Source organism: Mangifera indica, chromosome 8 (assembly GCF_011075055.1).
Source record: "Mangifera indica cultivar Alphonso chromosome 8, CATAS_Mindica_2.1, whole genome shotgun sequence".
NCBI lineage: Eukaryota > Viridiplantae > Streptophyta > Magnoliopsida > Sapindales > Anacardiaceae > Mangifera > Mangifera indica.
Window position 1 is genome coordinate 9,941,716 of NC_058144.1, and position 27,704 is coordinate 9,969,419.

At 31.8% G+C, this 27,704-nt stretch overlaps 2 protein-coding genes across 4 annotated transcripts; one reads left to right on the forward strand and one right to left on the reverse strand.

Moving 5' to 3' along the window:
* The first annotated feature begins 6,066 nt into the window (after positions 1 to 6,066).
* Positions 6,067 to 8,336, forward strand: LOC123222976. The gene is made up of 7 exons (XM_044646011.1): positions 6,067 to 6,244; positions 7,047 to 7,094; positions 7,186 to 7,232; positions 7,342 to 7,408; positions 7,494 to 7,537; positions 7,789 to 7,846; positions 7,924 to 8,336. The coding sequence occupies exons 1-7, from the start codon at positions 6,185 to 6,187 to the stop codon at positions 7,972 to 7,974; spliced, it is 375 nt and encodes a 124-aa protein (XP_044501946.1). The 5' UTR covers positions 6,067 to 6,184; the 3' UTR covers positions 7,975 to 8,336.
* Positions 8,337 to 9,230: 894 nt separating this feature from the next.
* LOC123223259 (serine/threonine-protein kinase BLUS1-like) lies at positions 9,231 to 23,315 on the reverse strand. 3 transcript variants are annotated; one of them, XM_044646395.1, is made up of 21 exons: positions 23,199 to 23,315; positions 21,451 to 22,236; positions 20,446 to 20,700; positions 19,719 to 19,843; positions 19,573 to 19,617; positions 19,402 to 19,483; positions 19,252 to 19,320; positions 18,988 to 19,158; positions 18,826 to 18,888; positions 18,251 to 18,319; positions 17,990 to 18,133; positions 17,838 to 17,911; positions 17,414 to 17,680; positions 16,601 to 16,692; positions 12,117 to 12,193; positions 11,146 to 11,271; positions 11,009 to 11,051; positions 10,871 to 10,917; positions 10,156 to 10,217; positions 10,000 to 10,051; positions 9,231 to 9,556 (listed from the first exon to the last, which is right to left on the reverse strand). In XM_044646395.1, exons 2-21 carry the CDS (start codon positions 21,616 to 21,618, stop codon positions 9,461 to 9,463), a joined length of 2,127 nt encoding a protein of 708 aa, XP_044502330.1. In that variant the 5' UTR covers positions 21,619 to 22,236; positions 23,199 to 23,315; the 3' UTR covers positions 9,231 to 9,460. The 3 variants fall into 3 exon arrangements, with proteins under 3 accessions (XP_044502330.1, XP_044502331.1, XP_044502329.1); XM_044646396.1 differs by having other exon boundaries at positions 12,117 to 12,190; positions 22,951 to 23,300; XM_044646394.1 differs by having other exon boundaries at positions 22,951 to 23,298.
* Positions 23,316 to 27,704: the final 4,389 nt, after the last annotated feature.

Consider the following 27,704-nt stretch of genomic DNA (forward strand, 5'->3'; position numbering starts at 1 on the left):
TTAAATATAGTGGGATCCACTGCATGGAAGAAAACTTACAAAAAATAAAAAATAAATCCAAGTGGAGATGCGTGGAGCCTAAAGTGCAAGGAAGAATTAAAAAAAAGAGAAATAAAATAAAGAAAACCTTTAAATGCTATGGGCCCATTACATTCAAAAAACTAAAAAATTAAAGTTTGCAGGGAGGTTGGCATTGCCCCAGGGTTGGCGTTAACCTTAACGGATTGGCTTATCTGAAAATTTTTTAGATTTAAATTTTTAGATTTTATAATTATTAATATAATATTAAATAATATTATAATAACTTTAAACAAAAAAAATAATATTAAATAATATAACAATATAAAATCACAATAAAATTAAATTTCATATAAAATCATGAATATGAATCTATCATACATTATTTGATTTTTAATTGTTCATAAAGAAAACATATAACATACAAGTTTTATTGTTCAATCACGTGTCTTTTTTGTTAAAAAATTTTTTTCCATGCTACAGAGATTTCTTTCTCATTAGAAGACTAAGAAAAAAAAAGAGATGATACTCTTTCTTTCTTCATAAATTATATCAACGGAGGTATTTTAAGAAAATAAATTACTGTTGTGAGATTTTTGTTTAAGCGTTAAAATGAGTGATATATATGTATACACGGTAAAAAAAAAAAGGTAACAATTTCAATTCCCCATTATTTTTTATTAGCTTGAGGAGCACTTCTAAATTGGCCAGCTTCGACATTATATTTATATTCAACCACACCAATCTATCTGTCGTTGAATTTAATTTTTCATTTAGTAAATACATTCGAAACAAAGATTTAAATACTTGAAATGTTGGAAACTTTTGACTATAAAAGTTTAAGTAATTTAATTTTTACTTCATCATAAATAATAACGTATTATCATATGATTGAAAAATTAAAAATTAAAAATAAAATAATATACAATTATATGATAACATATCGTTATTTAAATATAAAATTATGTAAATAATCTTATTGAAATTTTATATATTATTGCCGCATAAAATACCTAACACCCTCACTACAAATTTTGCGGGTAGATAATTTCATTCTAACAATTATGCGGTCAAACATACGATAAGATACAAAAAAAAAAAAAAATTAAACAATTTATATCCGATCACATTACCTATGTGTAAATCCTCTCAAATTATAAATAGAGAACGTTTTATCCATAAACATTAGTATGAAGACTGGAACTTTGACAAATTTTATCATTCACATAACGGTCTCAAACATGTCATACTCATTTTCCTACATTCATGAGTCATGGGTATTATATTACTATGTCACCTCGTCTCCTTATAAATTACTATAACTTCTAACAAAATTTGAAATATCTATTTTTGGTATACGATGATTGTATAAATGTCTAGATTTATTATTTTATAATGAATTAATTACATTATATTGCATAATTGCATGTAACTCTACTTTTGTCATATAATTAAATTAAGGATCTTATAGGCATGGAAAAGACTTTACGATCTTTGATACACAACAATACCATCATATACACTTAGGCATAAACTTTTGAGCAATTGTTGAATTATCTTAAATACACTTTTAAATTCTCAGTCCAAGTATTATTATTATTAGGGTACGTTTGGTTAAGAGTTTTTAAGATTACCTTGGTAATCTATCTTTTATTCTTTTGTTTGGTTTGTCAGTAATAAAAGATTACAGTAATATTCTATTATCAATGCTGACGTGGTAGGTAATATAGGTGGTAATCTGATTATCACCTTCACCTTAGGTATTTAAAGATTACTGGGGTAATCTTGAGTTTATTATAAAAAAATTATTATTTATTAATTTTTTGAGATAAAAATAAATTTATTTTTAATTAATATGACAAATAATATAAAAAATATTTAAAAATAATTATATTCAAGGGCATTTAAGTAAAATAATTTACTAGTAATCTTTTATTACCTTTAACCAAACACAATAATTATTTATACCTATCAAATTTTATCAAATATAATAATCATTTATACCCAGTAATCTTCTAAGTAATCTATCTTCAATGTAATCTTTCTATTTTAGTAATCAAACATTACTCAAACCAAACGCCCCCTTATTATTATTTTTTTTTTTTTTTTTGTAGCGAAAAATTTCACCTGAATCAGATAGTTTATCATATTAGAGAAGAACCAATCATACTGAGTAGAATAAACCTCATGTTTAGTAACCAATTCTATAATTATTAAACTATATAAGTTAAAAATTTAATTTTGATATATCGTCAAAAGATAAATGAACCTATATTCTATTATATATAAAATATATTTTTTTTATATTATTCAAATTATCTTTTTGTGGGATATTATTTGTTTTGGTTTATGGTTGATTACGATTACCGGAAAAGATAATTTGAATGATATAAACAATGTGCCTGGTTTTTCTATATTAAATGCTTCTACAAGATAATCTATGCTTACATGATAAATTTTTTATTTTGTTTTTCCATGAATTGGTTAGGATTAGAGGGGAAAAAAACAAAAGAAAAGAAAGAAATCAAGACACCACTTTAAAAACAATCAACGAACAATCTAGTGGAGAAATGTTTTAATAATATAATTATATATATTTATTTTAGATATATAACTATATATATACTTATATGTATCATTATGCGATTGAATAATTTTGAATTATAAATAAAATAATATTTAATTATACAACAACACACATTAATATATATATATTTGTATACATAAAATAGCTATATAGATAATTTTGTTCATGTTTTAATAATTGTATTGAGTCTTGACCTAATTAAGATCCTGATCAAGTTCAATTGCAATTTAATCAACGATCAAATTAATGAAATTAAATAAAAAAAAGTAGAAAAATAATCTTAAATCTTCATCTTTTCCACTTTGTGATACCTTCACGAGGATTTTGTCCTTTTTCATTTCTTCTTCTTCTCATCCTTTCCCCCAATTATTTATAAGTGAACTCAATCTATTTTTCTTTTCTTCTCAATCTTTCTTGATCCCCCCAACCTAGGTCATAACCTCTTTCTCTCTCTTTTTTATCCTCAACTCAACAAAACATAACCTAAGATCTTTGATAAAAACACCCGTGACCATGGTTTCGTCACGAACAAATTTGGTCTAATCACAATCGCAAAGTCTTTAAACTTAATGATGTAACTCTGCCATCACCATCTCCTCTCAAACTCTATTATCTTGAATTTTACTCTCCTTTCTCTTCAGTTCCAATAACAGAAAAATTACGGGCCAACGACCTGTGTGCTTAAGTTTGTTGTACATCCAATCGAAGGTGACACATGTACTACTTTGCTGTGGTATAATCAAATATTTATCCTCAGTTGCTTTCATCAAACTTTGAAATTTCATGTTAAGAGACACCAACCATTGATCTGTTATTAACTAATGCCAAAATTTTCCCATTCGTAAATCAATCTTGTAGAAATTAAAATAGGTGTCAAAGAGTCCATAAATAACTGTAGGTTTTATCATGAAATTAGTCACAACCACAAATTTAATGAATTGTTGTGAAATTTGGTGTAAGATAATCAAGAGACAATAAAATGTTAAGATCTTAAGTGTAAAATATGAGACTTAGATCTCACATTAGAAAGTATAGATAACTAGTATGAGGTTATATGTCTCATCTTAATAATTAATTTTTGAGGTGTAGTTCTCTCAAGATTCATATCATTTGGTATTATAGTCATCACTATGTCTCTCAGTTGCAATCATGTAACAGGGATGGTGACGTCGGTATTGCAGTGTTTACCTAGAGTTAACAGGGAGCTAACGCAAAGTCAGTTTGCATGGGCATGAGGATACGAAGCGTGATAGTATATTAAGATCCTAAGTATAAGGTATGAGACTTTAATCCTGCATTGAAAAATATGAGTAACTAGTATGAGATTTATATGACTTTGAGCTCTCTCATCTTAATAGCTAGCTTTTAAGGTATAGTTCTCATAAGGTTCATATCACAAAACTTTTAAGGCCAAAAGATTTATTCTCACTTAAAGATTGCTACTTTTTAAGTTCAACGTCAATTTAATCAACCATCAGAGCAATAAAATCATATAAAATAGTAGAAAAAAAATCTTATATCTTAATCTTCTCCACTTCGTGTCACCTCCACGAGGATTTTATCCATTTTCATTTCTTCTTCTTCTCATCCTTTCCCCCAATTATTCATAAGTGAATGCAATATATTTTTCTCGTCTCCTCAATCTTTCTTGTTCCCCCCAACTCAAGTCATAACCTCTCTCTCTCTCCCTCCCCCCAACCCCCCCCCCCCCCCCCCCCCCCCCCAAACAAAACATAATCCTAAGATTTTTGATAAAAACACTCGTGACCACAATTTAATCACTAGCAAATTTAGTTTAGTCAAAATCACAAAGTCTTCAAACTTAATGATCCAACTCTGCCATCACCATCTCCTCTCAAGCTTTATTACCTTGAATTTTACTCTCTTTTGTCTTCAATTGATTTTTAAGAGAAAGGTGGAAGTGAAGGTAAATGTTGCATAAGTCAAAGGGAGATGGAGATGACAATTCATGTGTTATCAAACGGTAGTTGAATGGTTGTGATTTCATGGTGGTGGTGGCAATGATGAGTAAATAATTTGAACTTTAGGAACATGGGAGTGTAGTTGTTCTTGTTTGGCATCGAGATTCTAGAGAGAAATCAAAAGTTTGCTACAATGGATTTAAATTTCAAACAATAATCAAACTTTGAAATTTCATGTTAAGAGACAACAACCATTGATCTACTCACTAAATGCCAAAATATTCCCATTCGAAAACCAATCTTGTAGCTAAAGTAATTAAAATAGATGTCAAAGAGTCCAAAAATGCCTATAAGTTTTGTCATGAAATTACTCACGACCACAACTTTAATAAATTATTGCAAAATTTGGTATAAGAAAATCAAAAGATAACAAAATTTTTAAAGACAAAAGATTTATTTTCACTCGAAGATTTCTATTTTTTAAGTTCTCATTTTTTTATTTTAAAAAACTCTTTTATCTGTTTATGGGTTATTAAAATTAATTAAATCCATTAGTTTTAAAATTTTATCTCATTTTCTTTCCTAAATTCTAAAAAGTAACAATCCCCCCCCCCCTTCCAGCTCAAATTAAAAAAAATAATAATATTTTTTCCCTAGAATTTACTCTTCCATTTTTAGCTACCTCTCCCTTCGATGGTCTTTCTCCCTTTATCTCTCCCTCCGACTAGCGTCGATCAAAGTCGAGAACACGAAGACATTTATTTACTAAAGAAGATGGGGTTTGCAAAGGTATGATTTTCTATCTTTTGATTTTTCCTTTTATCCAACTTAGTCCCAAATATTGAACTAATTTCAACCTGTAAGATCTATCTGAGGCCCTAACTTCACAAACTTTACTCTCCAGTAGTATTAATAAGGTGTATAGCACCTTGCCTGATTGTCGAAGGGTGAGTGGAAACATTGTGTTTACTGCATAAACATGATATAGGCCTTAGCTAGCTTGTTTAGAGGAAATCTTATGTGTAGTTTTCTTTTTGATCATTTACTTATTTTAAGTTTATCGATTTTAAGTTGTTTTTGAGTAGTTATACTGGATTTTGTGGTGAGTAAGAAATTTAATTTGATTGAAATAAAAACTCATTACATATGTTTTTCGTGTCCGGTCAGGCTCGAAATTCTTCCCAAGACTCAAAATGTTTGAATGAACTGGGCTTAGACAGACCAGATGAAGCTCGAACAGGTCTACCAAAGCCCAAGACAAAAAGTTTTGGGCCCAGGCGTGAAGAAGCTGAACCCAAATGGGCAGACCCGATTGACAGGTCCAATCATACCCACATAATTATTGTACTCTTTTTTTCCATTATGGTATTTACTAACTCGGGTGAAAATGGGTGGGAAAAATTGTTGTGCCTAAAAATGATTGATATATAATTTTTTGTTATTTTATTTGATTTTGGAATAAATGGGTTTGGCTCAGTTGAGTTGGGCTTGAAACATTGGACCAGAAGTCCAATATAATCAGTGTTCTTCGCCACGAAGAAAGAGCTTAAAAAACCAGAGCAGATTTGGAAAAGAAAGGAACAAAAAGAGCGAAACAAAGATACTGCAAATTGGCAGCTGAGGGCGAGATCGCACGTGTTGTGTTAAGGACATCATTATGAACAATATAACGGAAAACTTCCCCGTTCCTCACAAGAAGTTTTCAGTTGATATAAAGGTAAAACCCCACTTTGCTTTTTGACTTAATTTCTCTTAATTATTAATTGTTTAGCTAATTTTCAGCCCTTACTCTGTTTTGATGTGGATTACATTCTGTTCATGTATGTCTTTTCTCAAAAACAGCTGTATTTGAATCTAGGGTTCTTTTTTCCTTCCTTATAACACTTAATTATTAACTGGATTGCTGAAATTTTGCTTAAATCAGTATATTATTGATAAGTTTAGGTGAAATGATTTAGTGGGTAATGGAATTAGGCATCCAATACTTTTTTTTAGGATTTTTGTTTGTGATTGTGATTAATTCTCTAGTTGGAGTAGCACTTTTGTGTCAGATAAACAACTTTTAGTGTTAATTTTCGTGTTAGTGAGATGTTTAATTTTGAAAATTATCAGGGATGTCTCCAAGTTTTTGAAAAACTCATGATGTTCTACTGATACAATGGTTGTTCATTCTGACTTTTTCTCTATAATTTGATAGATTTGTGTTTAATCTTTGGTCACGTTCTTTCATATATGTCTGTGTAATTATGTCTTTCATTAGGAGAAATGTTTAGGAATTATGTGTCTGTGTAATGAACGCTATTGTATGAAAAATTCATCAGTGCCTTATGTGGGGGTGTAATGTCATCAAACATACTCAATGTGGTGTTTCATAGTATATTATAAGTCTTGAAACAGGCTCATTAAAGGTTTGAATTGTTGATGCAGCAACAAGATTTTTCTTTACAGGTGATATGTTAGACCAGTTCTAAGAGGCTTATTCATTAATGTTCTCTAATTGCGTGTATTTTGCATTGCAGGGGAACAAAACAGATATAGTCATATGCAGTTATGATGATCATTTTCTTGTAAGTATGAGGACTCTGGTCGGTTCATGCATATATCCGCATCTATGTTTATGTGGTTATATATTTTTTCTATTTGCAAAACACTTTTCAGGTTATTGCTTCTCAGATAGGAACCATGGGGACGATTCTGCAAGCCAGGTCTGCAAGTTATTTGTTGCAAAATAATCAAGTTACTTATTTCTAGCCAGTGTGGCATTTTGCAGTCTCAGCTTATAGATGAGATGTAAATATCTTTCTCGATTGCCAGGAAGGACGAAGGAATGTCAATGAATCCAACTTTCAATGTGTCTGTACTATTTGGAAAACGAGACGAGGTAATCCAGCCTGCATTTTTTTTTTACATTGATTTGATATCTCAGTTTAGTTTTCCTTGATTTTGACTGAATGTAAAACATGTAGCCAATGCTAGTGGCATGTGCTCGTCAGCTGATTGAACACATAAGGTATATTTCAAATTCTGCTAATCTTTAAATTATGAAGTTTACCATGTCTTTATTGAAATCATTTTCCTTGGGCTGTTTAATGCTTAGTCAAAAGTAAATCAGAATGCGTGTGAATATTCAAAGAGCTCATGAGCCATTTTTCACCAAAAATAACAGTATTATAATTTCAATCGATTTGCAAGTGATGCATATTTAAATCTAATATCAGTAATATATAATTTACTCTGAAATAGATGCTGATCTGTTTGCAGTAGCACTGGCTCCTCCCAGCCGTTGGTGCTTTCTCTTGGCCTTAAAGATCATTCTGTGGTATAATCATATTCTATAATATCAGTCATTTGTAAATTATGAAATTGTGAAATTCATTAGAACTGCATGTTTTGCAGGAGACATTAAAAGGCATTGTTTGCGCTGTGACTGAGAATCGCCTCTGGTAACTAAATGTTGTTTTGTTCGGTAGCAATACTATATGTACTCACTTTGAGTACACAAATAGATAGACACTTATGTATGTTATTATGCAATTTGGTGTTGGTTTATCTTTAATTCAAAATCATTCAATTACATCATTACACACATAAATATATATTTATTTGTATACTCAAAATAGATACATATAATTTTATTATTTGTTCAGATGTCGTAATTTGATTATCAGGTTTTGCTTACATTTTAAGTAATGCAACCTGCAGTGAACTCATGCCTCATCTTGTAATAATTCCTATCATATTGAATGAAGAATCTGATCGGTCACATTCGCATTAAATCATCCTAAATAAAAAAATAAAATAGTTATTTCTTGGCTGTCTTGGGAAATTTGTAATCAAATTAGAGAAATTATTTAGGACATTTGTTGATGCAATTTTTTGGTATATTTTCTCAGTTTCATATATTTCTTTGAAGTTTTGTTGGGTTTTGTTTAAAGTTAGAAGGCAGATAATGATACCTTTTCATGACGCCAAATGTATCGAGTTCGGGAATTGGTGGATTTAAAAATTATCACTTATCACTTTTTGAGATTTTTATAAACATAAATTCAATCTCTTAAGATTATCTTTGGTCCAGTCTGGTAAGTTAGTTATTCGGAAAAGTCAGAACAAAGAAGAAAGGACCGCAAGAGAGGGAAGGGAAGGGAAGGAAAGCAATACAGAGAGGAAGAAGAATACTCAGTTAACGTGTTTTATTGCACCAAAATCCCCAATTCCTAACCTTCTTTTACACGACTTCTTATTTACGAAATACGAACTAGAGGCTTAACATAATGGAACGGAGCAACGCCGTCGTCTGACATGGGTATGAAACACAACTTCTCGACTTATTCTTCTTCTTTAATGCATTTTTTGTTTATACCCAATTCGACCCTATTTTGCTGCTAAGGGATGCCTCGACCATAAACTAGATTTACTAAAGATATTAGAATTAAGTTAATAGACATTAAGTGAAAATAAAGTTTGAAATAAGTTTCATTAAAAGAGTACTTATTGCTCAAACGCCATAATAACTTCATATAAAAGACAAAAAGCAGTCTGTTTGCTACATATATATATGGGGAATAAACATTTGCTACCAGTTTCTGATTTTAGCGGTGTATACAAGAAGCTTCAAAGCTTCAAGGTTATTGATGGTCATAAAACAAATATTTTGTGTAACTAAAAGTTTAGGATCTTGATGGATTCTGGGCATGACTGAGCTGTTGGAGACAAACATACGGTTCCACACAGAGAGAATGTATTTAGAAATACAATATCATGCCAAGAAATTACAAAATGCTACACACACAACAAATGACATCTCAAAATTTTGGTGTTTGCCTTGCCACACAGCTCACGCATATGCTACACTAAAATTACAATCCAACACCACCTCTAAACCCAACAATTACCTGCCAGAATCGCAATGAGCTCTTACCACAGACTCTGAAGATCAGGCCTTCAATTTATCAACATCACCATCAACTTCTTTTTCATTTTCTTTTTTTATTTTTCCCTCATTGGTTAAAGCGTGCAATTGTTTTTCTAACTGCATGGAAAAAGAAGATAAGATACCTAGTCTGACTATTAACACCGTGTAAGGCGGAAAATAAATATTAAAAGAAATATTAAATTTGTTGGCATTTATAATTTGTACATCCTGTCAAATAAATCCAAGCCATAATTGTCTACATTCAAATGGTGTAATCATACAGTCATCAATGAAAACGAAAGATTTAGTATGCCAAGGAAAAACCAAGTTACCACAGAATAACATAAATATTTTTGGCATTGTTCATATTTGTCAAATTGTTAAGAAGGCATTTCTCAAAAATAATTGAGATGTCTCCTTTTATAATCACCATTATGAACAAAATTTACTACTAATTCCTCTCTCACGCATCTACTACAAAGGTAAAAGAGACAGGAAACGCAACCATTTAGAACAAATACAAAGTTGAATTTGCATACCAAGTTAAAATTAATGCATACCTGGGCATTTTTCAATTTTTGTCTCTGCAATTCTTCCTTAAGGCTTCCAACTCTGGCATAACAAATGAGTTTCAGTTAAATGTGAACAAAGACAAAAAAACTGCATAACAACATTTCCTGTTTTTATTATTATTATTTTTTTAAACTTTCTCATACCTCTGTAGCAAAAGACTCAACTGAGACTGTAGTTCCCTCTCCCTGGTGGAAGCAGGTGTCATCTACATGTTTTATAAAGTATAACATTAATAAAATCACAAACAAACAAATTCTAACCCTCTGCAATAGCATTCCTATAAAAGCATTTAAAAAAACAAGAAAAAAAAATACTTCTTAAACCTAGTATAATAAGCCCACACCAACAACATAATCTTAGCATTACAAACTGAGGCTTTAATATACAACTTCTCTGCGACACTGGTTGCAACAAGAATTGAATTATAGTAGAAAAGCAGCACTGAACAGCCAAATTACAGGTGATCAATTTCAGTTCTGAAACACAGAGTTTATTTTTTCATAATAAGTTTAATTTTTTTATTTGATCATTAATTATGCGTACATGTAGTGTAATAAAATTAATGCAGGTTTAGATTAGGTTTCCTAAATCCAGCTATTCTGTGCTCGGTGTTTAATAAAAACTAAAATAGGAAGATTACTCTAACCTCTTATGTTTCAATCCAGCAATAAATCAAAAGTAATATTGTTGATCAATTAATTAGTCATAGCCTTCATGAATGGGGTTGGAAAGAGAAAATATTATGTTATCTCATATTCATTAAACTACCTCGTCAGGCTATCATGATTTCATCCCTAGTAAAAGTTGATTGAGCCTATTCTTGCTTAAGAGAGAGATATATAGAGAGATGCCACATACCTGTAAGAGGTCATTAGTAGCAGCCTCAGGCAATTCTGGAAACTTGCCTGATAAAGCAAAGGATGTCACAACCAAGAAAGTTACTGATTGGAAAATTAAGTGGCAAAATAAGAATAGAAGCTAAATGGCAAGCATTACCAGAAGTTTCCTCCACGTATTTGATCAGTTTAATAATCTCTTCCTGTCAAATAAAATACAGAGAAACAAACAATATGAATGTAGTTCAAAATATAAGTATGAAATGTGCAAAAAAGGGCATAGACATAGGAAAATACCCGTTGTGCGGTGTTCTGCTGCAATATGTATTGCAGGGGTGGGAGAAGTGAGGCAGCTGTAAAATTTGGAGTTGTTGGACTCACTGAACCTCCACTAACTGGGCTAAAGAAGCTGTTCATAGGTCCCTGAATGAAAGAAAATAATGGCAATGGTTATGAAGCCATTGCCTAAAAGATAAATTGCTAAGTTCCATACACTAACAGGAAATCAGTCACAAAAATCAATAAATACAAACTCATTTATACATCATATGTGCCCCAAAAAGTGTGCAGAGTGTACATGAACTCAGATATAAAATGTGTCCATGACATAATCTGAACAGTATAAACCATAACTAACTGAAACATTCATACAAGCACTAATTTAAAACTGTAATGATCATTGATTTCTGCCAATAAAAGGAAAGGCAAAAATAAAAATAGACTGAGACGGGCAAGTCAGACACATCTAACAACGAAGATAGTTATCAAGCCAAATGAAGAATATGGAACTATATGTTATGCAGTAAATGTAAGTTTTTTGGTAGGCAAATCCAACTTCAATACACAGGCAGCAACGCTATTAACAAAGTAGATATTCAATCAATATGACAGATACTTTTACAACATGGCATGTCATCATTTTTCATTTCCAATGATTGCATTGCAATTTGACAGATAATACAGTGAAATTAAGCATCTATGGCTTTTCTTTTTTTGCTTCTGTTATTATTCTTTTCCATTTACATAGCTTCCAAAGAGTTTCAACTTTAGTGGAAATAAACGTTGACACTAAGAACCAACAGAAGCAGCTGAACAAACAACTAACATACCCTCATCATATTTATGACAATATTGGTGTGATTGATATTAGTACATGTTTAAGACATTTAGTTTCTTAAGGAAGCAGCACAATACTATTGGATCATTTCAATATCAACAAAGGGATATGTGTATCAAACTTAGATTATAGCCTTCTCATGCAAAAATACCTTGGGGCTCAGCTCTGCTGAAGTAACTTTAAAGCGTCCCTTGCGTTGGACCAATGCTCCGTCTGATGTGTCCTCTGCTGCACAAACAGATGCAACACAAAAATAGAAGATTTATTATAAAGCATAAAGCATAATAATGCCTTCATTGACAGCTATGTAATAACTAATTTTTCAGGATGTTGACAGCTATTAATAGCTGATTTTTAGGGATTTTATTATTTTGTATTTGTCGTTATGTTAGGGCTGTATTAGTGACTAGTTTTTAGTTTTTTTTCCTATAGAGGTATTTTTCTTATTTTAGAATTTTTGTATATATATGAACAAGGATGTAACCCAGAGTAATATATGACAAAAAATGTTCTCTTCCTCTCCTTGTCTTATTTCTCACAACATGGTATCATAGCTTATACTCTAGGCCACTGCTTTCTAGGAAGAGATCGTTTATTTTTTAAAGCTTAAGTGCAACCTATAACCTACTTGGGGTTTTTATAAATTGCTATCCTTTTTCAGCCAACAGAGGAAATATACAGCCTGCCTTGATTAATCAAACATGACCTAAGAGAAAATTTCTAAGACTGCCACTGAAATCAGCAGAGTTAAAGTTGGACTGTTGGGCGAAAATCCTACACTGCAGATCAGGCCGGTAAAGCTAGATGGAATCAATTACCTTGCTTGGCCAAGGTCATGTCTTACATTCATCCAAGCTCGTGGTTTGCAAGGTTATATTACAGAGGATAGGCCAAAACCAAGCATTATAGACCCAACTCTCAACCAATGGGTATTTGAAAACTCTTTAGTCATGTCCTGGCTTATCAACTTGATGCAACCACAGATTGCTCAAGGATATTTGTTATAAACAGTGCTTTCAAATTATGGAGTGCAGTGTTTCAAACATATTCACAAGTAGGCAATGATGCTTAGGTCTATAAGTTACAAAATATGGTGCATGGGACAAAACAAGGAGGCATGACTATAGCACAATACTTTGTTGAATTGAGTGGTCTATGGCAAGAACTTGATTATTATCAAGATTTTCAAGCTGCATGTCCTGAAGATGCAACTAAATTTCATAAAGTCATAAAAAGGAGCAAATATATGATTTTCTTGTTGAGCTGAACATGGAATATGATCAGATGTGTGTTCAGGTTCTAGGAAAGGATCCTTTGCCCTCTTTATGGAAAACATATTCCTATGTTACACAGGAAGAAAGTTGAAGGAGTGCTATGTTACACACATTCTCAGTGGACAAATCAAGCATGCTCCAACTCTCTTCGTGAACAGGTTAAAGTTAGTGAGACAAGCACCTCAAATGTGATTATTGTGGAAATCCTCGGTATACGAAAGAACATTGCTAGAAGCTTCATGGTCGGCCAACTAAAGGTTGTGATAGTAAGCGATTGGTGCTTCTAGATCACAAGCTAATCTACCTAAAATTGTAAAAACGGTGGTGTCAGATGAAACTATCAACAGTGGAAGTCATTCTAATAAGAAGATTCAAACCCTAAAACGTCTTTTCTTCCTCAACTATGGTTGCTTCTTCTAATTTTGCCAACACAAAAGCATAACTCTTACTACTAACTCTCCTACTAGAAATAGCCCTTGGATTATAGCATCAAGAGCATCAGGTCATACGACTAGCTCCTTCAAATCTTTTCTAACTTATTCTCCTTGCTCAGGTAGAGATAAAGTCCATATAACTGATGGGTCTTTATCACTTATATCTGGAAAGAGTTCCATTAATTGTACTTTTTCAATCAATCTTCACTCCTTCATATTCCTAGTTTTCCTAATAATCTCTTATCTATTAGTACACTCACAAATTAGCTTAATTGTAAAGCTGTATTTTATTAATCTTTTTGTGTCTTTCAAGGGCTGAACACAAGGAAAAGAATTAGCTATGGTAGAATGCAAGATGGCTTATAATTGATAAATGAAGGTTACAATTCTTTACTCCCATCATAAACCCAAGCCTTGTTAGGAGAATCAATGACAAATAATCAATAAAATCTCATGGGATATTGCATCAAACTAATTGTATTAAAACTAGTGCGCACAATAAAATCTCTAAATGAAAGAATTGACAATTTTTTAGAAGTGGCTCAAGCCCTTATGTTTACCATGAATGTCTCAAAACCTTATTAGGGGGATGTTGTACTTTCAACCACATATCTTATTAATAGATTTGTAAGGTACTAATTCTTACATTATTCCACCTAGAGTTTTTGGTTGTGTATGTTTTGTTCATAGGAGGAACATAGGTGAATTAGACCCTTGAAATCTTAAGTGTATGTTCATTGACTACTTTGAAACTCAGAAAGATTATATGTGTTATCACCCCGTACCAGAAATTTTTTTGTGAGTATGGATGTCACATTTCAAGAGTTAGAGCCCTATTTTTCTCCATCTCAGTCACCTCTCTAAAGGGAGATTAGGGAAGAAGAGATGATAATATTGAGTCAATATGCACGTATACATGTTTTAAATCCAATTTCTTGTGGTGAAGTTGAAAAAAGTAAGAGTCGGAGACTTGACAGATCAAACTTGAAAACATATACTTGCATAGACAAGGCAGCTAGGGCCATTGAGCACATTCTACCAAGTCAAGTGCTACCTCTGAGCTCAATTCTTATGGAAACCTACAGTGAGCCTTCTTCAACTCTTGATTCTTCTAACTCTGAACCTAGTATTAATGATCTTAGCACTCCTATTGTTGTTAGAAAAGGTGTTGGAGATTGTACTAAACATCCTATTTCTAACTTTGTTTCATATTATTGATTGTCTCCTTCCTATGGAGCTTTTGTATCATCTTTGTCTTCTGTCTCTATTCCACGGGATTTGCAAGAAGCTATAGATAATCTCAAGCTGAAAAAAGTCATGGTTGAGGAGATGAAGGCCTTGACAAAAAAATGAAACATGGGAACTTGTTGATCTTCCATTAGGAAAGAAACCAGTTGGGTGTAAATGGGTGTTCACTGTTAAACACAAAACAAATGGATTAGTTGATAGATTCAAAGCTCGATTAGTGGCAGAAGGGCCTATTCAAACCTATGGTGTGGACTACCAAGAAACATTAGCCCCAGTTGCAAAAATGAACTCAATTAGAATCCTTTTATCATGCACAACTGATCTTGCATGGGATCTACAACAATTCAATGTCAAGAATTTTTTTTTTGCATAAAGATTTGGAAGAAGTATACATGGAAATTCCTTCAGATTTTTATTGTGAGAAAACTAAAGGGAAGATATGTCGATTAAATGAGGCACTATATGGCTTAAAGCAATTACCTAGGGTATATTTTAGACCTGACAAAAGGATTTTTAAGACTTTTATTTGTCACCTAGTACAATCACCTAGGGAAGGATTTTTATTTTAATTGTGACAAAAGGATTTGTATGTGACAAAGGAAATATATTTTAGATCTACCACAAGAGACAGGTATGCTAGGTTGTAAGCCTATAGATACCTCTATTAAATTTAATCACAAATTTCAAGGAGATGTTGGCAAACCTGTTGATTTCAGTCAATATCAAAGGTTGGTTGGAAGATTAATTTATATTTCTCACACCAGGCTAGATATTGCTTATGTTGTAAGTATAGTAAGTCAATATATGTATGATCATCAAGATTCACATCATGATGTTGCTCTTCGTATTTTGAGGTATTTAAAGTCTACACCAGGAAAGGAATTGTTCTTCTATAAAAATGGTCACCTAAAGATAAAAGGTTTTACAGATGTAGATTGGGCTGGGTCCCCTGATGATAGACGGTTTACATCCAGTTATTGTACTTCTATAGGTGGTAACTTAGTTACTTAGAGGAGTAAGAAATAAACTGTAGTAGCAAGATCAAGTGCATGGTTAAATATAGAACCATGACCCAAGGTGTGTGTGAAATAATGTGGCTCCGAAAAATTAATGGCAGAGTTATGTGTTTATATTGTGATAATAAGGTTGTGATTAGACTTGCTAATAATCCAATTCAATATGATGGAGCAAAGCATGTCGAGATTGATCAATATTTCAAGAAGAAAAAAATTAAACAATGGGATTCTGGATATTTTTCATATACTTTCAAAAAATCAGCTAGCTGATGATTTCACTAAAGGGCTTACCTATAAGTCTATCCATGTTCTGGTTTGCAAAATGGGCATGTGAGATAGCTATGCACCCCTTTGAAAGGGCGTGCTGACAGCTACGTAATAGCTGATTTTTAATGTTGATAGCTATGTCATAGCTGATTTTTTGGGATTTTCCTAACATGTATAGGTTGTTGTGTTAGGGTTGTATTAGTACCTATTTTTTAGTTTTTTTTCCTACGAAGGTATTTTTTCCTAGTTTAGAATTTTTGTATATATGAACAAGGATGTAACCCACAATAATACATAACAGAATTTTTCCTCTTCTCTTCCGGTTTTATTTCTCACAACAGTCTCTAATTTAAGTTGGTAAGAAATCATAAAGCAATGAAATCAAGACAGATATACCCGAAGGAACACTATTTGAATCTCTCCTCTGACGATACAACAATGAACCACTATAATTCCGATCAGACTGACTTTTTGGCTGCAGAGAATCCCTTCAAATATTTCAAACAGACGAGACTTATTTAGTATCCATAATCAAATCTTTTCAATCAAGAATCAATGCATAGCTTTGTGCAGCACATCTTGACAACAGGCAAGCTTTTGAAATAAAGAGATTTTGACATTTTGTATCATGTCTCACTATCAAAAACCAAATCATATTCTAATATCAACACATTATTTTCAAGCAGGCATTTTGTGGGACATAGGTTCCAAGCAAGCCAATTATTTCGTCCCAAGTTCACATAGACGCTTTCCAGAGTCACAAAAAGAAAGTGCATAGATCATACAGTTTAATGTGTACCTGCACAACTATGCTCTGCATCCATCAACAAAGAAGAGTGGTAGAACTCACATAAGCAATTTACAGAACTCATTCACAAATAAAGATGTGGCACATGGAAAAATCCTTTCGAATTAATGAATCTAAGATTCACATTATTTCAAGAATGAGCAGCATGCAAAAACTTTTTTGGCGGTTTTACCGTAATATTTCCAGAATAATTTTCTTAAAAACATGAAATAATATATCTAAGAATTCTGCACAACTCGGTAAAGGTTGCAAAACATGTCAAAATTTAATTTTAAGAATGCAGTATAAAATTGAGAGAAAGCTACAAATGGAACAATATAATATCTATTTCTCTAAAAGTGAACAAAGAAGGAAAAATTGAACAATATAATAAATTCAACTACAACTACGATTAAGCTTACCTGTCCCCTTCACCAATAATTTTCTTAGGAGCAAAAGAACTATCAGGTATTAGTGAACCACTCAAGAATTTTTTATGCTCAGAAATGGCTTGACATGCTAGAGAGCTACTTCGCCCTGAATTTTCACCCTCATTTCTTCCAGTTTCTTGGTCCAAGGCCCCTGGTGATGTATTCTGAAGAAATCGTTGCTCAATATCTAATTTGGCAGTATCCTTCCAACCAGGGTTCATTGCACCTTCATCATCCTCTCCAAAATCAAAACAACCTCTGCATCAATAAAGAGTAAACTTGATTAGAGGAGAGAAAGTTCTATCTTTCTCATTTGCAATTTTCTTTCGCAAATGCAAGAGAGTAGTAATGGTTAGAAGATAACAACAATGAATTGCGCAAAAAGTAACTAAAACGAGACAGAAATAATCATTACTTAAGTGCTCGCAATGGTTTCACAGGAAATAAAGCAAGTGAACTCTCCAAATCATGAATATTGTTGAAGCCATCCTGAAACAAAGAAAAGGAAAATGAGAACATCTGATGATAATTTAAGGAAAATAATCTAGAGAATTCTTCAGCTCATACTTCCTGACTCGGTGCAGCACTTGAATGGTTAGATATCTCTAGGGAGAGTCCTTCAGCTGGAACCCCAACACCATCGTAGTTATCCCTCTGCTTCCCACTCCCACTTGGATCTTCTTCATTTGTTGTAAAATCATCATCCTGGATCTGCAGGCAACACAGTGCTTTTGATATAGTAAAAAACAAGAGGTGCAAATTTCACACCATTGAAACAGCAAGGAATTAAATTAAACCAACATCAAACTGATAACTGAAACTACTTACAAGTGCAGCCTGACTTTTCAAATCCTCAAGGTTGAAATTCCAGCCACTTATTCCTTTTATGTACTCTTGCTGCAAGGTAAACAGACTTTAAAATCAGGACAACATCAATTTGGTCAGCAGACTCTATCCAAGGAATAACACTTATTTTAGACACTATATACAAGAGTTATAAGCAATGATATGGTTAGAATTTTGGTGGAGGAAAATCAATTTAGGAAGAAGAATGTGACAGCTTTTTCCTTACTAAAGTAGGAAGTGTTTCTTTTGTTGTTTAGACTTATTTTCCCTTAATAAAATTTTAGTTTAAGAAGATTAGTATTCTTTCATTTCATTCCTTTAGTACCTGGACTAACCATAAATTTAATTATAATTTCAATAGTTTCATAATAAACATAATTACAACATATGCAAACTGGTTAATCTATGAATTATACTCTCTCCAATAAGGAAATTCCTCTTCACATAACACCCCAAAACACTAATTGTTGACACCTATCACCTGAACACACAGTAAAAGTATGCAGCAATGCTCAATGCTAAAATTGAAAAATAAAATGGAAGCTGCATTTCCCCACCTGTGATAGCTGCTCTTTATCCCCAAAGAGAGCTTTATTCTGCAGTAGATTTGCCTCTCTTGCCTGGAGCATAAGACATCAGGGGAAGTATAGCAAAATTTAGGACCTGTTTTACAAAGAAATTTGCAATGCTGAAAGAAAATTACAGAATAAGCAAGAGACCTTGAGCATCCTAAAACGTTCACCTAATGGTGCGAGATCATCGAGAATAGTGCGAGCCAGATAATCATATGAACGTGCATGTTTAAAGAAATGGTGTTTCAAAAGCTTTTCTGCTGTTGGGCGTTTATTTGGATCCTTAACTAAGCATGCAGCAACCATCTCTTTGAAAGACTAGAAAAATTGAAGCATTTTCAAAAGGGGTTAGTTTGCAGTTTCAGAAAAAATCGAAGGATATCAGTAAAAAAGTGTTTATTGAACACAAACCTTTGAGAATCTCTTATCCCTCTCATAATCAAGACCTGGAGGTGCATTTTGTAAGGTCATCAGCAAAACCTGCATTTGTGCATAAGAGGATAAGAAGACTCAATACCAACACAGTAGGCACCTATGAAGAGCTTCAAGTACGAAAATTACTTTCATTGGCGGATACTTTGAAAAAGGGGCATGACCATGAGCAAGTTCCAGAGCGGTTATTCCAAAAGACCAGATATCTGCTCTGTTTATACAAACAAACCTTATGAAAACTTCGACCTAAAACTCACAAGCAAAAACTAAAAAATAAATAAACAAAAACAATCCACTCACTTAAAGTCATATCCATGCAATTGCTGCATCACTTCAGGAGCCATCCTGTGAAAATAGTAGATGAATGTATATCTGAATATATGAGATTTATCTGTTTCAGAAAATAACAAAGCGGTGAGGTCTCAAACTACAGGCAAGAAAATTACCAGCATGGAGTTCCAACAAAAGTATTTCTGGCACGTTGCCTATCTCCAGTTTCAAACATGCATGCTGATACACCAAAGTCCGCTAACTTGACCACACCATTAGAATCAAGCAATATATTCCCTGACTGCAGGAAATATTACAAGTATATATACTAAATGTTGAATAGAAACCACAATTAAAATGGGATAAGGCAAGAAAAGAAAATAATTATTAAATAAAGGAACAGTTTCCAAACAATATGAGGCAAGTTGTACACGAGCTGACAAAGAAACAACAATGCAACGACGTATAAAACTAGATGGGCAGAGATAAGAGTGTTGATGCCTTCACTAGAAGATATAAGATAACCCCTTTTTAAAAAGTGTTCATCACATTTCAGACTTCAGAGTTGGCTTCCAAGTAAATCAAGTTAAGTGAGATATCAGAAAACAGATATGAATTTGTTTCTTGGATACAATATCATATTGAAAAAATTCTTGTATAAAATTGGGTTTATCCAAAAACAAAATCTGTGTATGTATGAAGATATCTCTTTCTATCATTGTTCCCTGCTCTAATCTGCTCGTGAGCATCCCTACAAAACTATGGAGTTCTATGACTATTTGTTTCCAATATTTTTCATGCAGAACATTTATTTCTAATTTTTATAAAGGAAAGTGTTCCCAACTGCATGTTAATGATAATAAAATGCAATGTGTAACTACTAAAATAGGCAGAGTAGGATACCTTCACATCTCTATGGATGTGCCCATGAGCATGAAGATAAACAAGCGCTTTGAGAGTCTCCTTCAACAAAGTAGCAATAACAGGCTCTTCAAAACCTTCTGGATAAGACAATTTCATGATATGAAGGCATGAACCCCCAGCCATGTACGGCATCACAACCCAAAGGCTGTGACCAGTAGTGAAAGAGCAATGGGCTTGCAGTACATTTGGATGATCAATCAAAGTCATTGTTTGTACCTCACGTCTGATACCATCCTGAATCATTTGCAAGGAGAACTCTTTAATGTGATAAGTACGTAAATTCTCCAGAATACTAGATGATATTGAGAGTCTTAAAACATTCAGTGATAGGCCATGGATACACTTAGCACAGTCTTATAGACGTAGAAACAGATCATTTAAAATTCAATGAAGGGACAAAATACCTCATGCATTGTTATAGACATAACAGGTTTAGTCAAAAGAGCCTAGAACTATATTTGTAAGGCATTCATCAATGCCATAGTGAGATGATTCTAGTTTAAGCTTCTAGCAAGAGGTTATTTAACAAAGTATTGAAGTCAAGTTGATCAGGTGGTCGTAAGAACAGATCCCTCAATGGATTAATTAAATAATAATAATTTGTGTTCGTAGATGGAGTTGTTGTAATTATGGTTGTGTTCGATCCACATGACTTGCTGGTTAAAGGCGTGTTAGAACATAAATACTATTGTTTGGCAATCATCTAATAGTTTAAGCTTTTAGATCAACCAATCACTTAATAGATCTTACAAAGTTATTATATATCAAATATGACAGGAACAAGAGCAAGGTGCAGTTATGTTATGGTCTTGGTAAGCACTAGGAAAATAACAAAATGGGCAAACATTCAAGCACCCATAAAGCATTTTTTTGTTAGGAATTTTACATAGGGTGATTCTTCTTTTCTTTTTTATCTTTATGTGTCCCAAAATAGAGAAAAGAGTATTGTGGCACATCATGCTCATGAAGATGTAGTACACTCACCAAGTCATTATTGCACTTTTCCAGATCAAGGACCTTGATAGCAACTATTTCATTAAGTGGAATGCAGAGAGCCCTATAGACAGTAGCACTGACGCCTTCACCAACTTCTTCATATAATTTATAATCTTTGGCGTTGAGAGGAAATCGTTTCTCCAAAACACAATCCATGATCTCTTCTTACAGCACACTTTAAACATCCTCTTTACTCCTAAATGATCCACAAAAGATTGATAAAACGGACGTTATGCACATGAGAGTCAATTCAATGTGGGGCTTCTTCCAATTAGGGAGCATTTTTCCTTTCCTCAGCATAAAACAGCATGTGAATCAAGTAACCTCATCAACATTATCTTTTAATCAATAATCCTAGCATGCATAACCATATAAACCTCCCAAAAACTTGGATATCACAAAAAGCCTTGAATACTATCAAATTGTGTTAGTGTCTATCAAACATAGCATCCCAATAAGAAAATACTGCTTTATCCAATATGAAGAACACTTAACTGAACTATTTCAAAGTGCGGTGCAAACAGAAGAAAGACCACATTAAGCACTATAAGGCATTTAACAGAGGCAATGAAAGCTATCAAGTTCTATCTCCTGTATCTTTTGCAGTTCCACAAACCAATATTATACAACTCCAAACTAATAGATGCGATCCAAAATCTAACCCAAGTCTCTCCTTCATGGAATGTGAGAAAAATGAGATTCAATATTGGAAAGAGATAAATAAGCTGTAACTCCTACAAAACCAAAACGCTGGAAATTTGGATATTCTGTAACCTGCGGGAGAAAAATAAGCATCAATCACCTTAGCTTTTAAAATATAGCTTATACAACATGATTCAGAGAAACAAAGCAAAAGGATTGCAAATAGCATTGGCACAGACTGATAACACAACAAAATTAACAGCATGGGCATCCTCATACACAAGTTTGATAAGCAAAACAATCGCAATTTCACAGAAGAAAAACATTTATAATTATGATAAAGTTGAGCAACACCATGAGTTGGCAAGCTTATCAACTCAAGAAGTTTTCTTACCCTACCCCTCAGGCCTCCCGACAAATCAATTGGTCCTATTTATTTCTACACAATATCCCTTAAGAAGTGTGCATGTATTGTATTAAGATTAACAATCAGGAATTAGATTATAAATGAATTAGAAAAAAATTGAAAACTGAGAAAGTATCAGGTCTAAATGAGCCCACAGTTTTGTTACCGGTAAAAAATTCCGAAAAAAAAAAAAAAACAAACTTAACACCTCATTTTCCGCATCATTTACATTCTCTAAACTTGTAAAAGAACAAATATCAATCTTTCTAATTTCTCGGTTCAAATACCAAGCAAGCCCCCATTTTCACATGCAAACTAAAAACCTAGGGTTCGGGTGTTACTTTAGTAAAAGACAGGCGAACTAACAAGAACTGAATCTGATTCTGACCGGCTAAACAAAGTAACAAAAACGACGTCGGAGAGAGCTGGACAGTAAGTACCTTATAACAAATAATCAATAGTTCATCGAAATAACAAGTAGCTAGTATCAGATGTCCGACAACACCGAAAAAAAAACGGTGAGAGTTTCAGATTTCTCCGTCTCTGTCGAGCGTTTGGAGGTCCTCTGAGATCGAATCTCTCACCGTTTACACATGTAATGAAGTGAAATTTAAAAGAAATAAATAAATGCGAAGCCTATTTATTTACTGACAGAAAAAAATAATTTATTTATTTTTCTCGAACATACAGGCAGGGAAATAAGAAGGGGCAACTGTTTAGGCAACAGGAAGAAGATTTGAGTCTTGAAGTGCTGAGTTGGTGAAAAGATGGAAAGAGGGTTCGGCAATTTATCCGGAGAATCGTTAGATCGCACAGTTGGAGACTTGAAGTTGGGTCAACTTTTATTCCTGATTGGTGGGTATTATTTAGTATGGAGTGAATCACATTTGCCCGCCCCAAGTTTGGTCGACAAACACTTTTCTACCCCCATAATAACATAAATTATATTTTCCTAACTAAAATTTAACACTGTCAGTCGCATGTTACAGATAATTACAAATTTTATTAATTTATTTATACAATTTGATATGATAATATATAATTAAAAAAAATTTAAATTAAATAATTATACTATTTAACCGTATATTATCACATATAAATTAATATATTTTATTAATATATTTTTTTTTATTTATTCATTTGGTCAAGGAAGGAAGTTCTCAGTATCCACGAACAAAAAAGAGATGGCAGGGAGATCTAACACTATTTACTTTCTTTTGTCTTCTTCTTCTAACACTATTTCTTTCGATCATCACGGGTGAGTAATGTATTTAGTTAATGGGTTTTGGATTTCTTCTTGAATTCGGATTGGTGGGTAATTTGAAAAATGGGGAGAATTTTAGGGTCCTTGTTATTTTTTAATTAATTTATTTATTTGCTAATTAGTTTTTCACAAATTTAAAAAATATATATATATTGCCGCTAAAAAAAAAAGTATCTGAAAAAGCTATTAGTTTCTGATTAACAAGTGGTTGATAATTATATTGTTTTAATAAAGGCTGATAATATTTGATTAGTCAACATAATAATTCATTTTTTGTTGGTGGAAATATAATTATACCAAGTGAAGAGACTGTAATGGATTTGGACCTAACTTAAATCAACAAAATAATAATAATAATAAGGCCAAAGATATTTTTTACCCAAGTTTTAATTTAATCTCAAAAATATATATATATGATAGATGAAAAATTTAAACATCTACATATCCTTAAATTTCTGTTAAAATTGTCGTTAAATATAAAGACAAAATTGTTATTCAAAAATAATATTAAAAAATATATAATTTTATCTCATTTTCTCTCTTAAGTTTTAAAAATTAACATTTCACCCTCAGACTTCAACTTTAAAAAGTGATTTTCCCCCTTCCTTTCAAATCCCTAGTTTTTCGTTCATTTCAAAATCTAAAGGCCCTGAACTTTGTTAGATAATACTCGTCATCCAGATTTGATCGATGTTTGTCATCCTTGAATAACAGTTATCGTCCTCTGGACAACAATAACTCCTTCATCCATTGTAAGACAGCCATTCACCAAGAACCAATTAATTAAAAAAAAAATCCAAATTTACAAATTCTTGTAAGTTTTGTCGAGGAGATGTAACATGAGCGAATTGAATTTTTTAAAAATTGTATTAAAATATAAAAAATAAATAAAGGAATCATTGACGGGCTGCAATAATAATATACTCCAAATAATAAAGCCAATTATTCTGAAAGTTTGCATGTGCTGGGTTGCACTAAACTCGCTGCTTTTTCCTTTTTGGTTAATTATTCTCTATTTATGGCATAAATACACATGCAATTTTCAACTTTTTTTTTTTTTAATTTTGATCTGTCATCTTGTCTTAGTAGAATGTTATAGCCCCACTCTCTTATTTGTTCTATTAAGTGGTACCTTATTAACATTTAACTTCTCGGTTTGTTAGTTTTCGCTTATCGTTTAGGATATTAACATATTTACTTCGACTATGACTCCCTTATTAATAATCATTCGTCACAAGGGAAAAATAAATAATTGGGACATTTTCGATCCTTTTTATAGAATTTTGATTTACTGGCATCCTTTATATCTAGAATTGTATTATAACATGTTTATTTTAAGGGTCGTTTAGTTCTAATTAAAAAAAGTTATCTTATAACATATTTTTTATTATTTATGTTATCTTATTTAATTATTTATATTACAATAATTATTTATTATCAATAGTAATATGATAGATAATACAAATATTAATATGAGTACCACTTTCACCTTAAGTATTAAAATATTCTCAAGATAATTTTAATTTTGTTATAATTATATTTTTATTTATTATTTTTTGAAAGAAATAGCTTTATTTAATTAATATAAAAATATATTTTAAAATAATTATATCTAATGACATTTAAAGAAATTAATTTATTAGTATTTTTTTATTACTTATAATCAAATAAAATAATTATTTATGTTTACTTATTTTTATTAAATTTTAATATATATAATAATTATTTATGTCTAATAATATTTTAAATAAATAATTTATTAATTTTAATAATAAAATATTGTTAAAATCAAACACCACTTAAATATGATGAATTAGAAATAAGTTACAATTATTTAATTATATCAATGGTATTGTAATCAGAATATTATGAAGTATTTTAGTGACCTTGTCAACAGCCACCTCAGCAAAATCCTTTTAGTTTGTCTTATTATGATTTTTTATTTTTTTTAATTTGTTTGATTTGTTCATATCACCTACATACAAGGCCGTTGGAAAAGACATCAAAGCTGACTTTTTACGATAGATCTGGTTTAATTTCATAATCAATTATTATTTAAGTCCAACCACCTTCTTTTATGATCGTTTATGATTACATACGGCGAAGGTAATTTTTCATACAAATTTTATTTCAATTTTAAAAATATATTTTTAATAATAACAAAATTTTAATGATCTATCTATAATTCAATTGTTATTAAATTTTTTTATTAGAGATAAATATATTGTTAATATTAAAAAAATATAAAATTTATTATTTTCTCTCGTAAATTTTAAAAATTAATAATTGTTCCTAATTTAAAGTTTTTAAATTTTGAAAAATAACATTTTTCTCCTAAACTTAAAGTTTTCATATTTTTCAAACTGTAACTATCCCTTAACTTTTAAGAATAACAATTTTATCTCTACTCTTCAACTTCAGCTTCCGCCCCTTCCTCCTTCGTCTGAGCCAACAAGAAAAGTTAGTGTGACAAAAAAATAGAGATCTCTTTATTACACCATTATGCGATGAAGAGAGAGATAGAGATCTCTTCATCGTACTATGCAATAAAGAGTCTCTTTGTTGCACCATCATTAGACGAAAAGACATCTCTTCATCACATCAGTGTTTATCATCGACTCATGTATTGGAGAATATCAAAGAGGACATTGGAAGAATGTCAAAAAGTAAAGTTTAAAAGTGAGGTAAAACTATTGTTTTTGAAAATTTTTAAGACAGTTATGATTTGAAAAATATGGAAACCCTTGGTTGGGGGGGGGGGAGGGGGAATAATACTTTTTAAAGTTTGAAAATTTTTAAACTGAAGTGAAATATTAATTTTTAAAACTTAAAGGGAAATATAACCAATTTTATATTATTTAATATTAACAGCAAAATGACGATTTTACTAACAGAAAAATTTAATAACAATTAGATTATAGATGAAAATTTAGGTTTTTTAATTATTATAGGTATGATTTTAAATTAAGAAAAAACTTGGATGGGAAATAATCCATTGCCCTAATATATAAGAACGACCGAATGATCGAAGTTCATCTATGATGACAACAACCAAATCTTCCAATTAACTTTCCAGAATTAATTTTTTTTCATGGGCCATGTTCCTCATCAACTGGGCTGATGGTCCAACTTCCAGTGCAGGCCCAAATATGGTTGGGCTTAGATTTATACAAATCTTAAATTAACATCAAAGTGAAATCACATATTCGCACGCATGTTTGGCTAAACAACCCTGTCCACCTACTGAATGTGTAAATCACATTTTCCCACCAAAATTCGGTTTTAAAAATTGATGCTATAAAGTTAAATAGTAATATCATCATCCTAAAAATTTGAAAAAAAAAAATAAAAATAACTCTTTCATAAGTCTCCCTTAACAATTTGAATTATTTTACAAGTTTGAAAATTTATAATTCAGTTTTTATATTTACAAATTTGAAAACTCTAGTTATCAGAAGTTTACTATCACCATAAGCTAATCATTGTTTCGAACTCTTTTATTATTTCCTTTATACTGTTTAGCCTTTTGACATCAATCAAGATATTTACAAAGTTCGTCATGTCCAACCATAATGTGGATGACTTTGAGATATTGCCAAAATTATTGTTTCTTCTTAAGGTCAATGGTGCGGTTGTTAAAGAAGTTTTAAATAAAATTATCAATGAAGATCTTATCGATCTTTTCAACATCAAGGTTGGTGGAGTTAAGAGTGTTGTTAGATTTGACCACGTTTGTGAGGGTGGCAACATGACTTCCATGTTGTAGTTGATTTTCTCACGCTATAGAAGTTATGGACCAAGGTGGAGATTTGTTCTTTCATACGGTAGCTTGCAAAAACTGGTTGTCGTAAATAATTTGTCAATGTAAGGGGTGGTAGTTTGGTGGCAACAATAGTAGTGGCGGAGGTCGATCAAACCATTTGGAAAAAA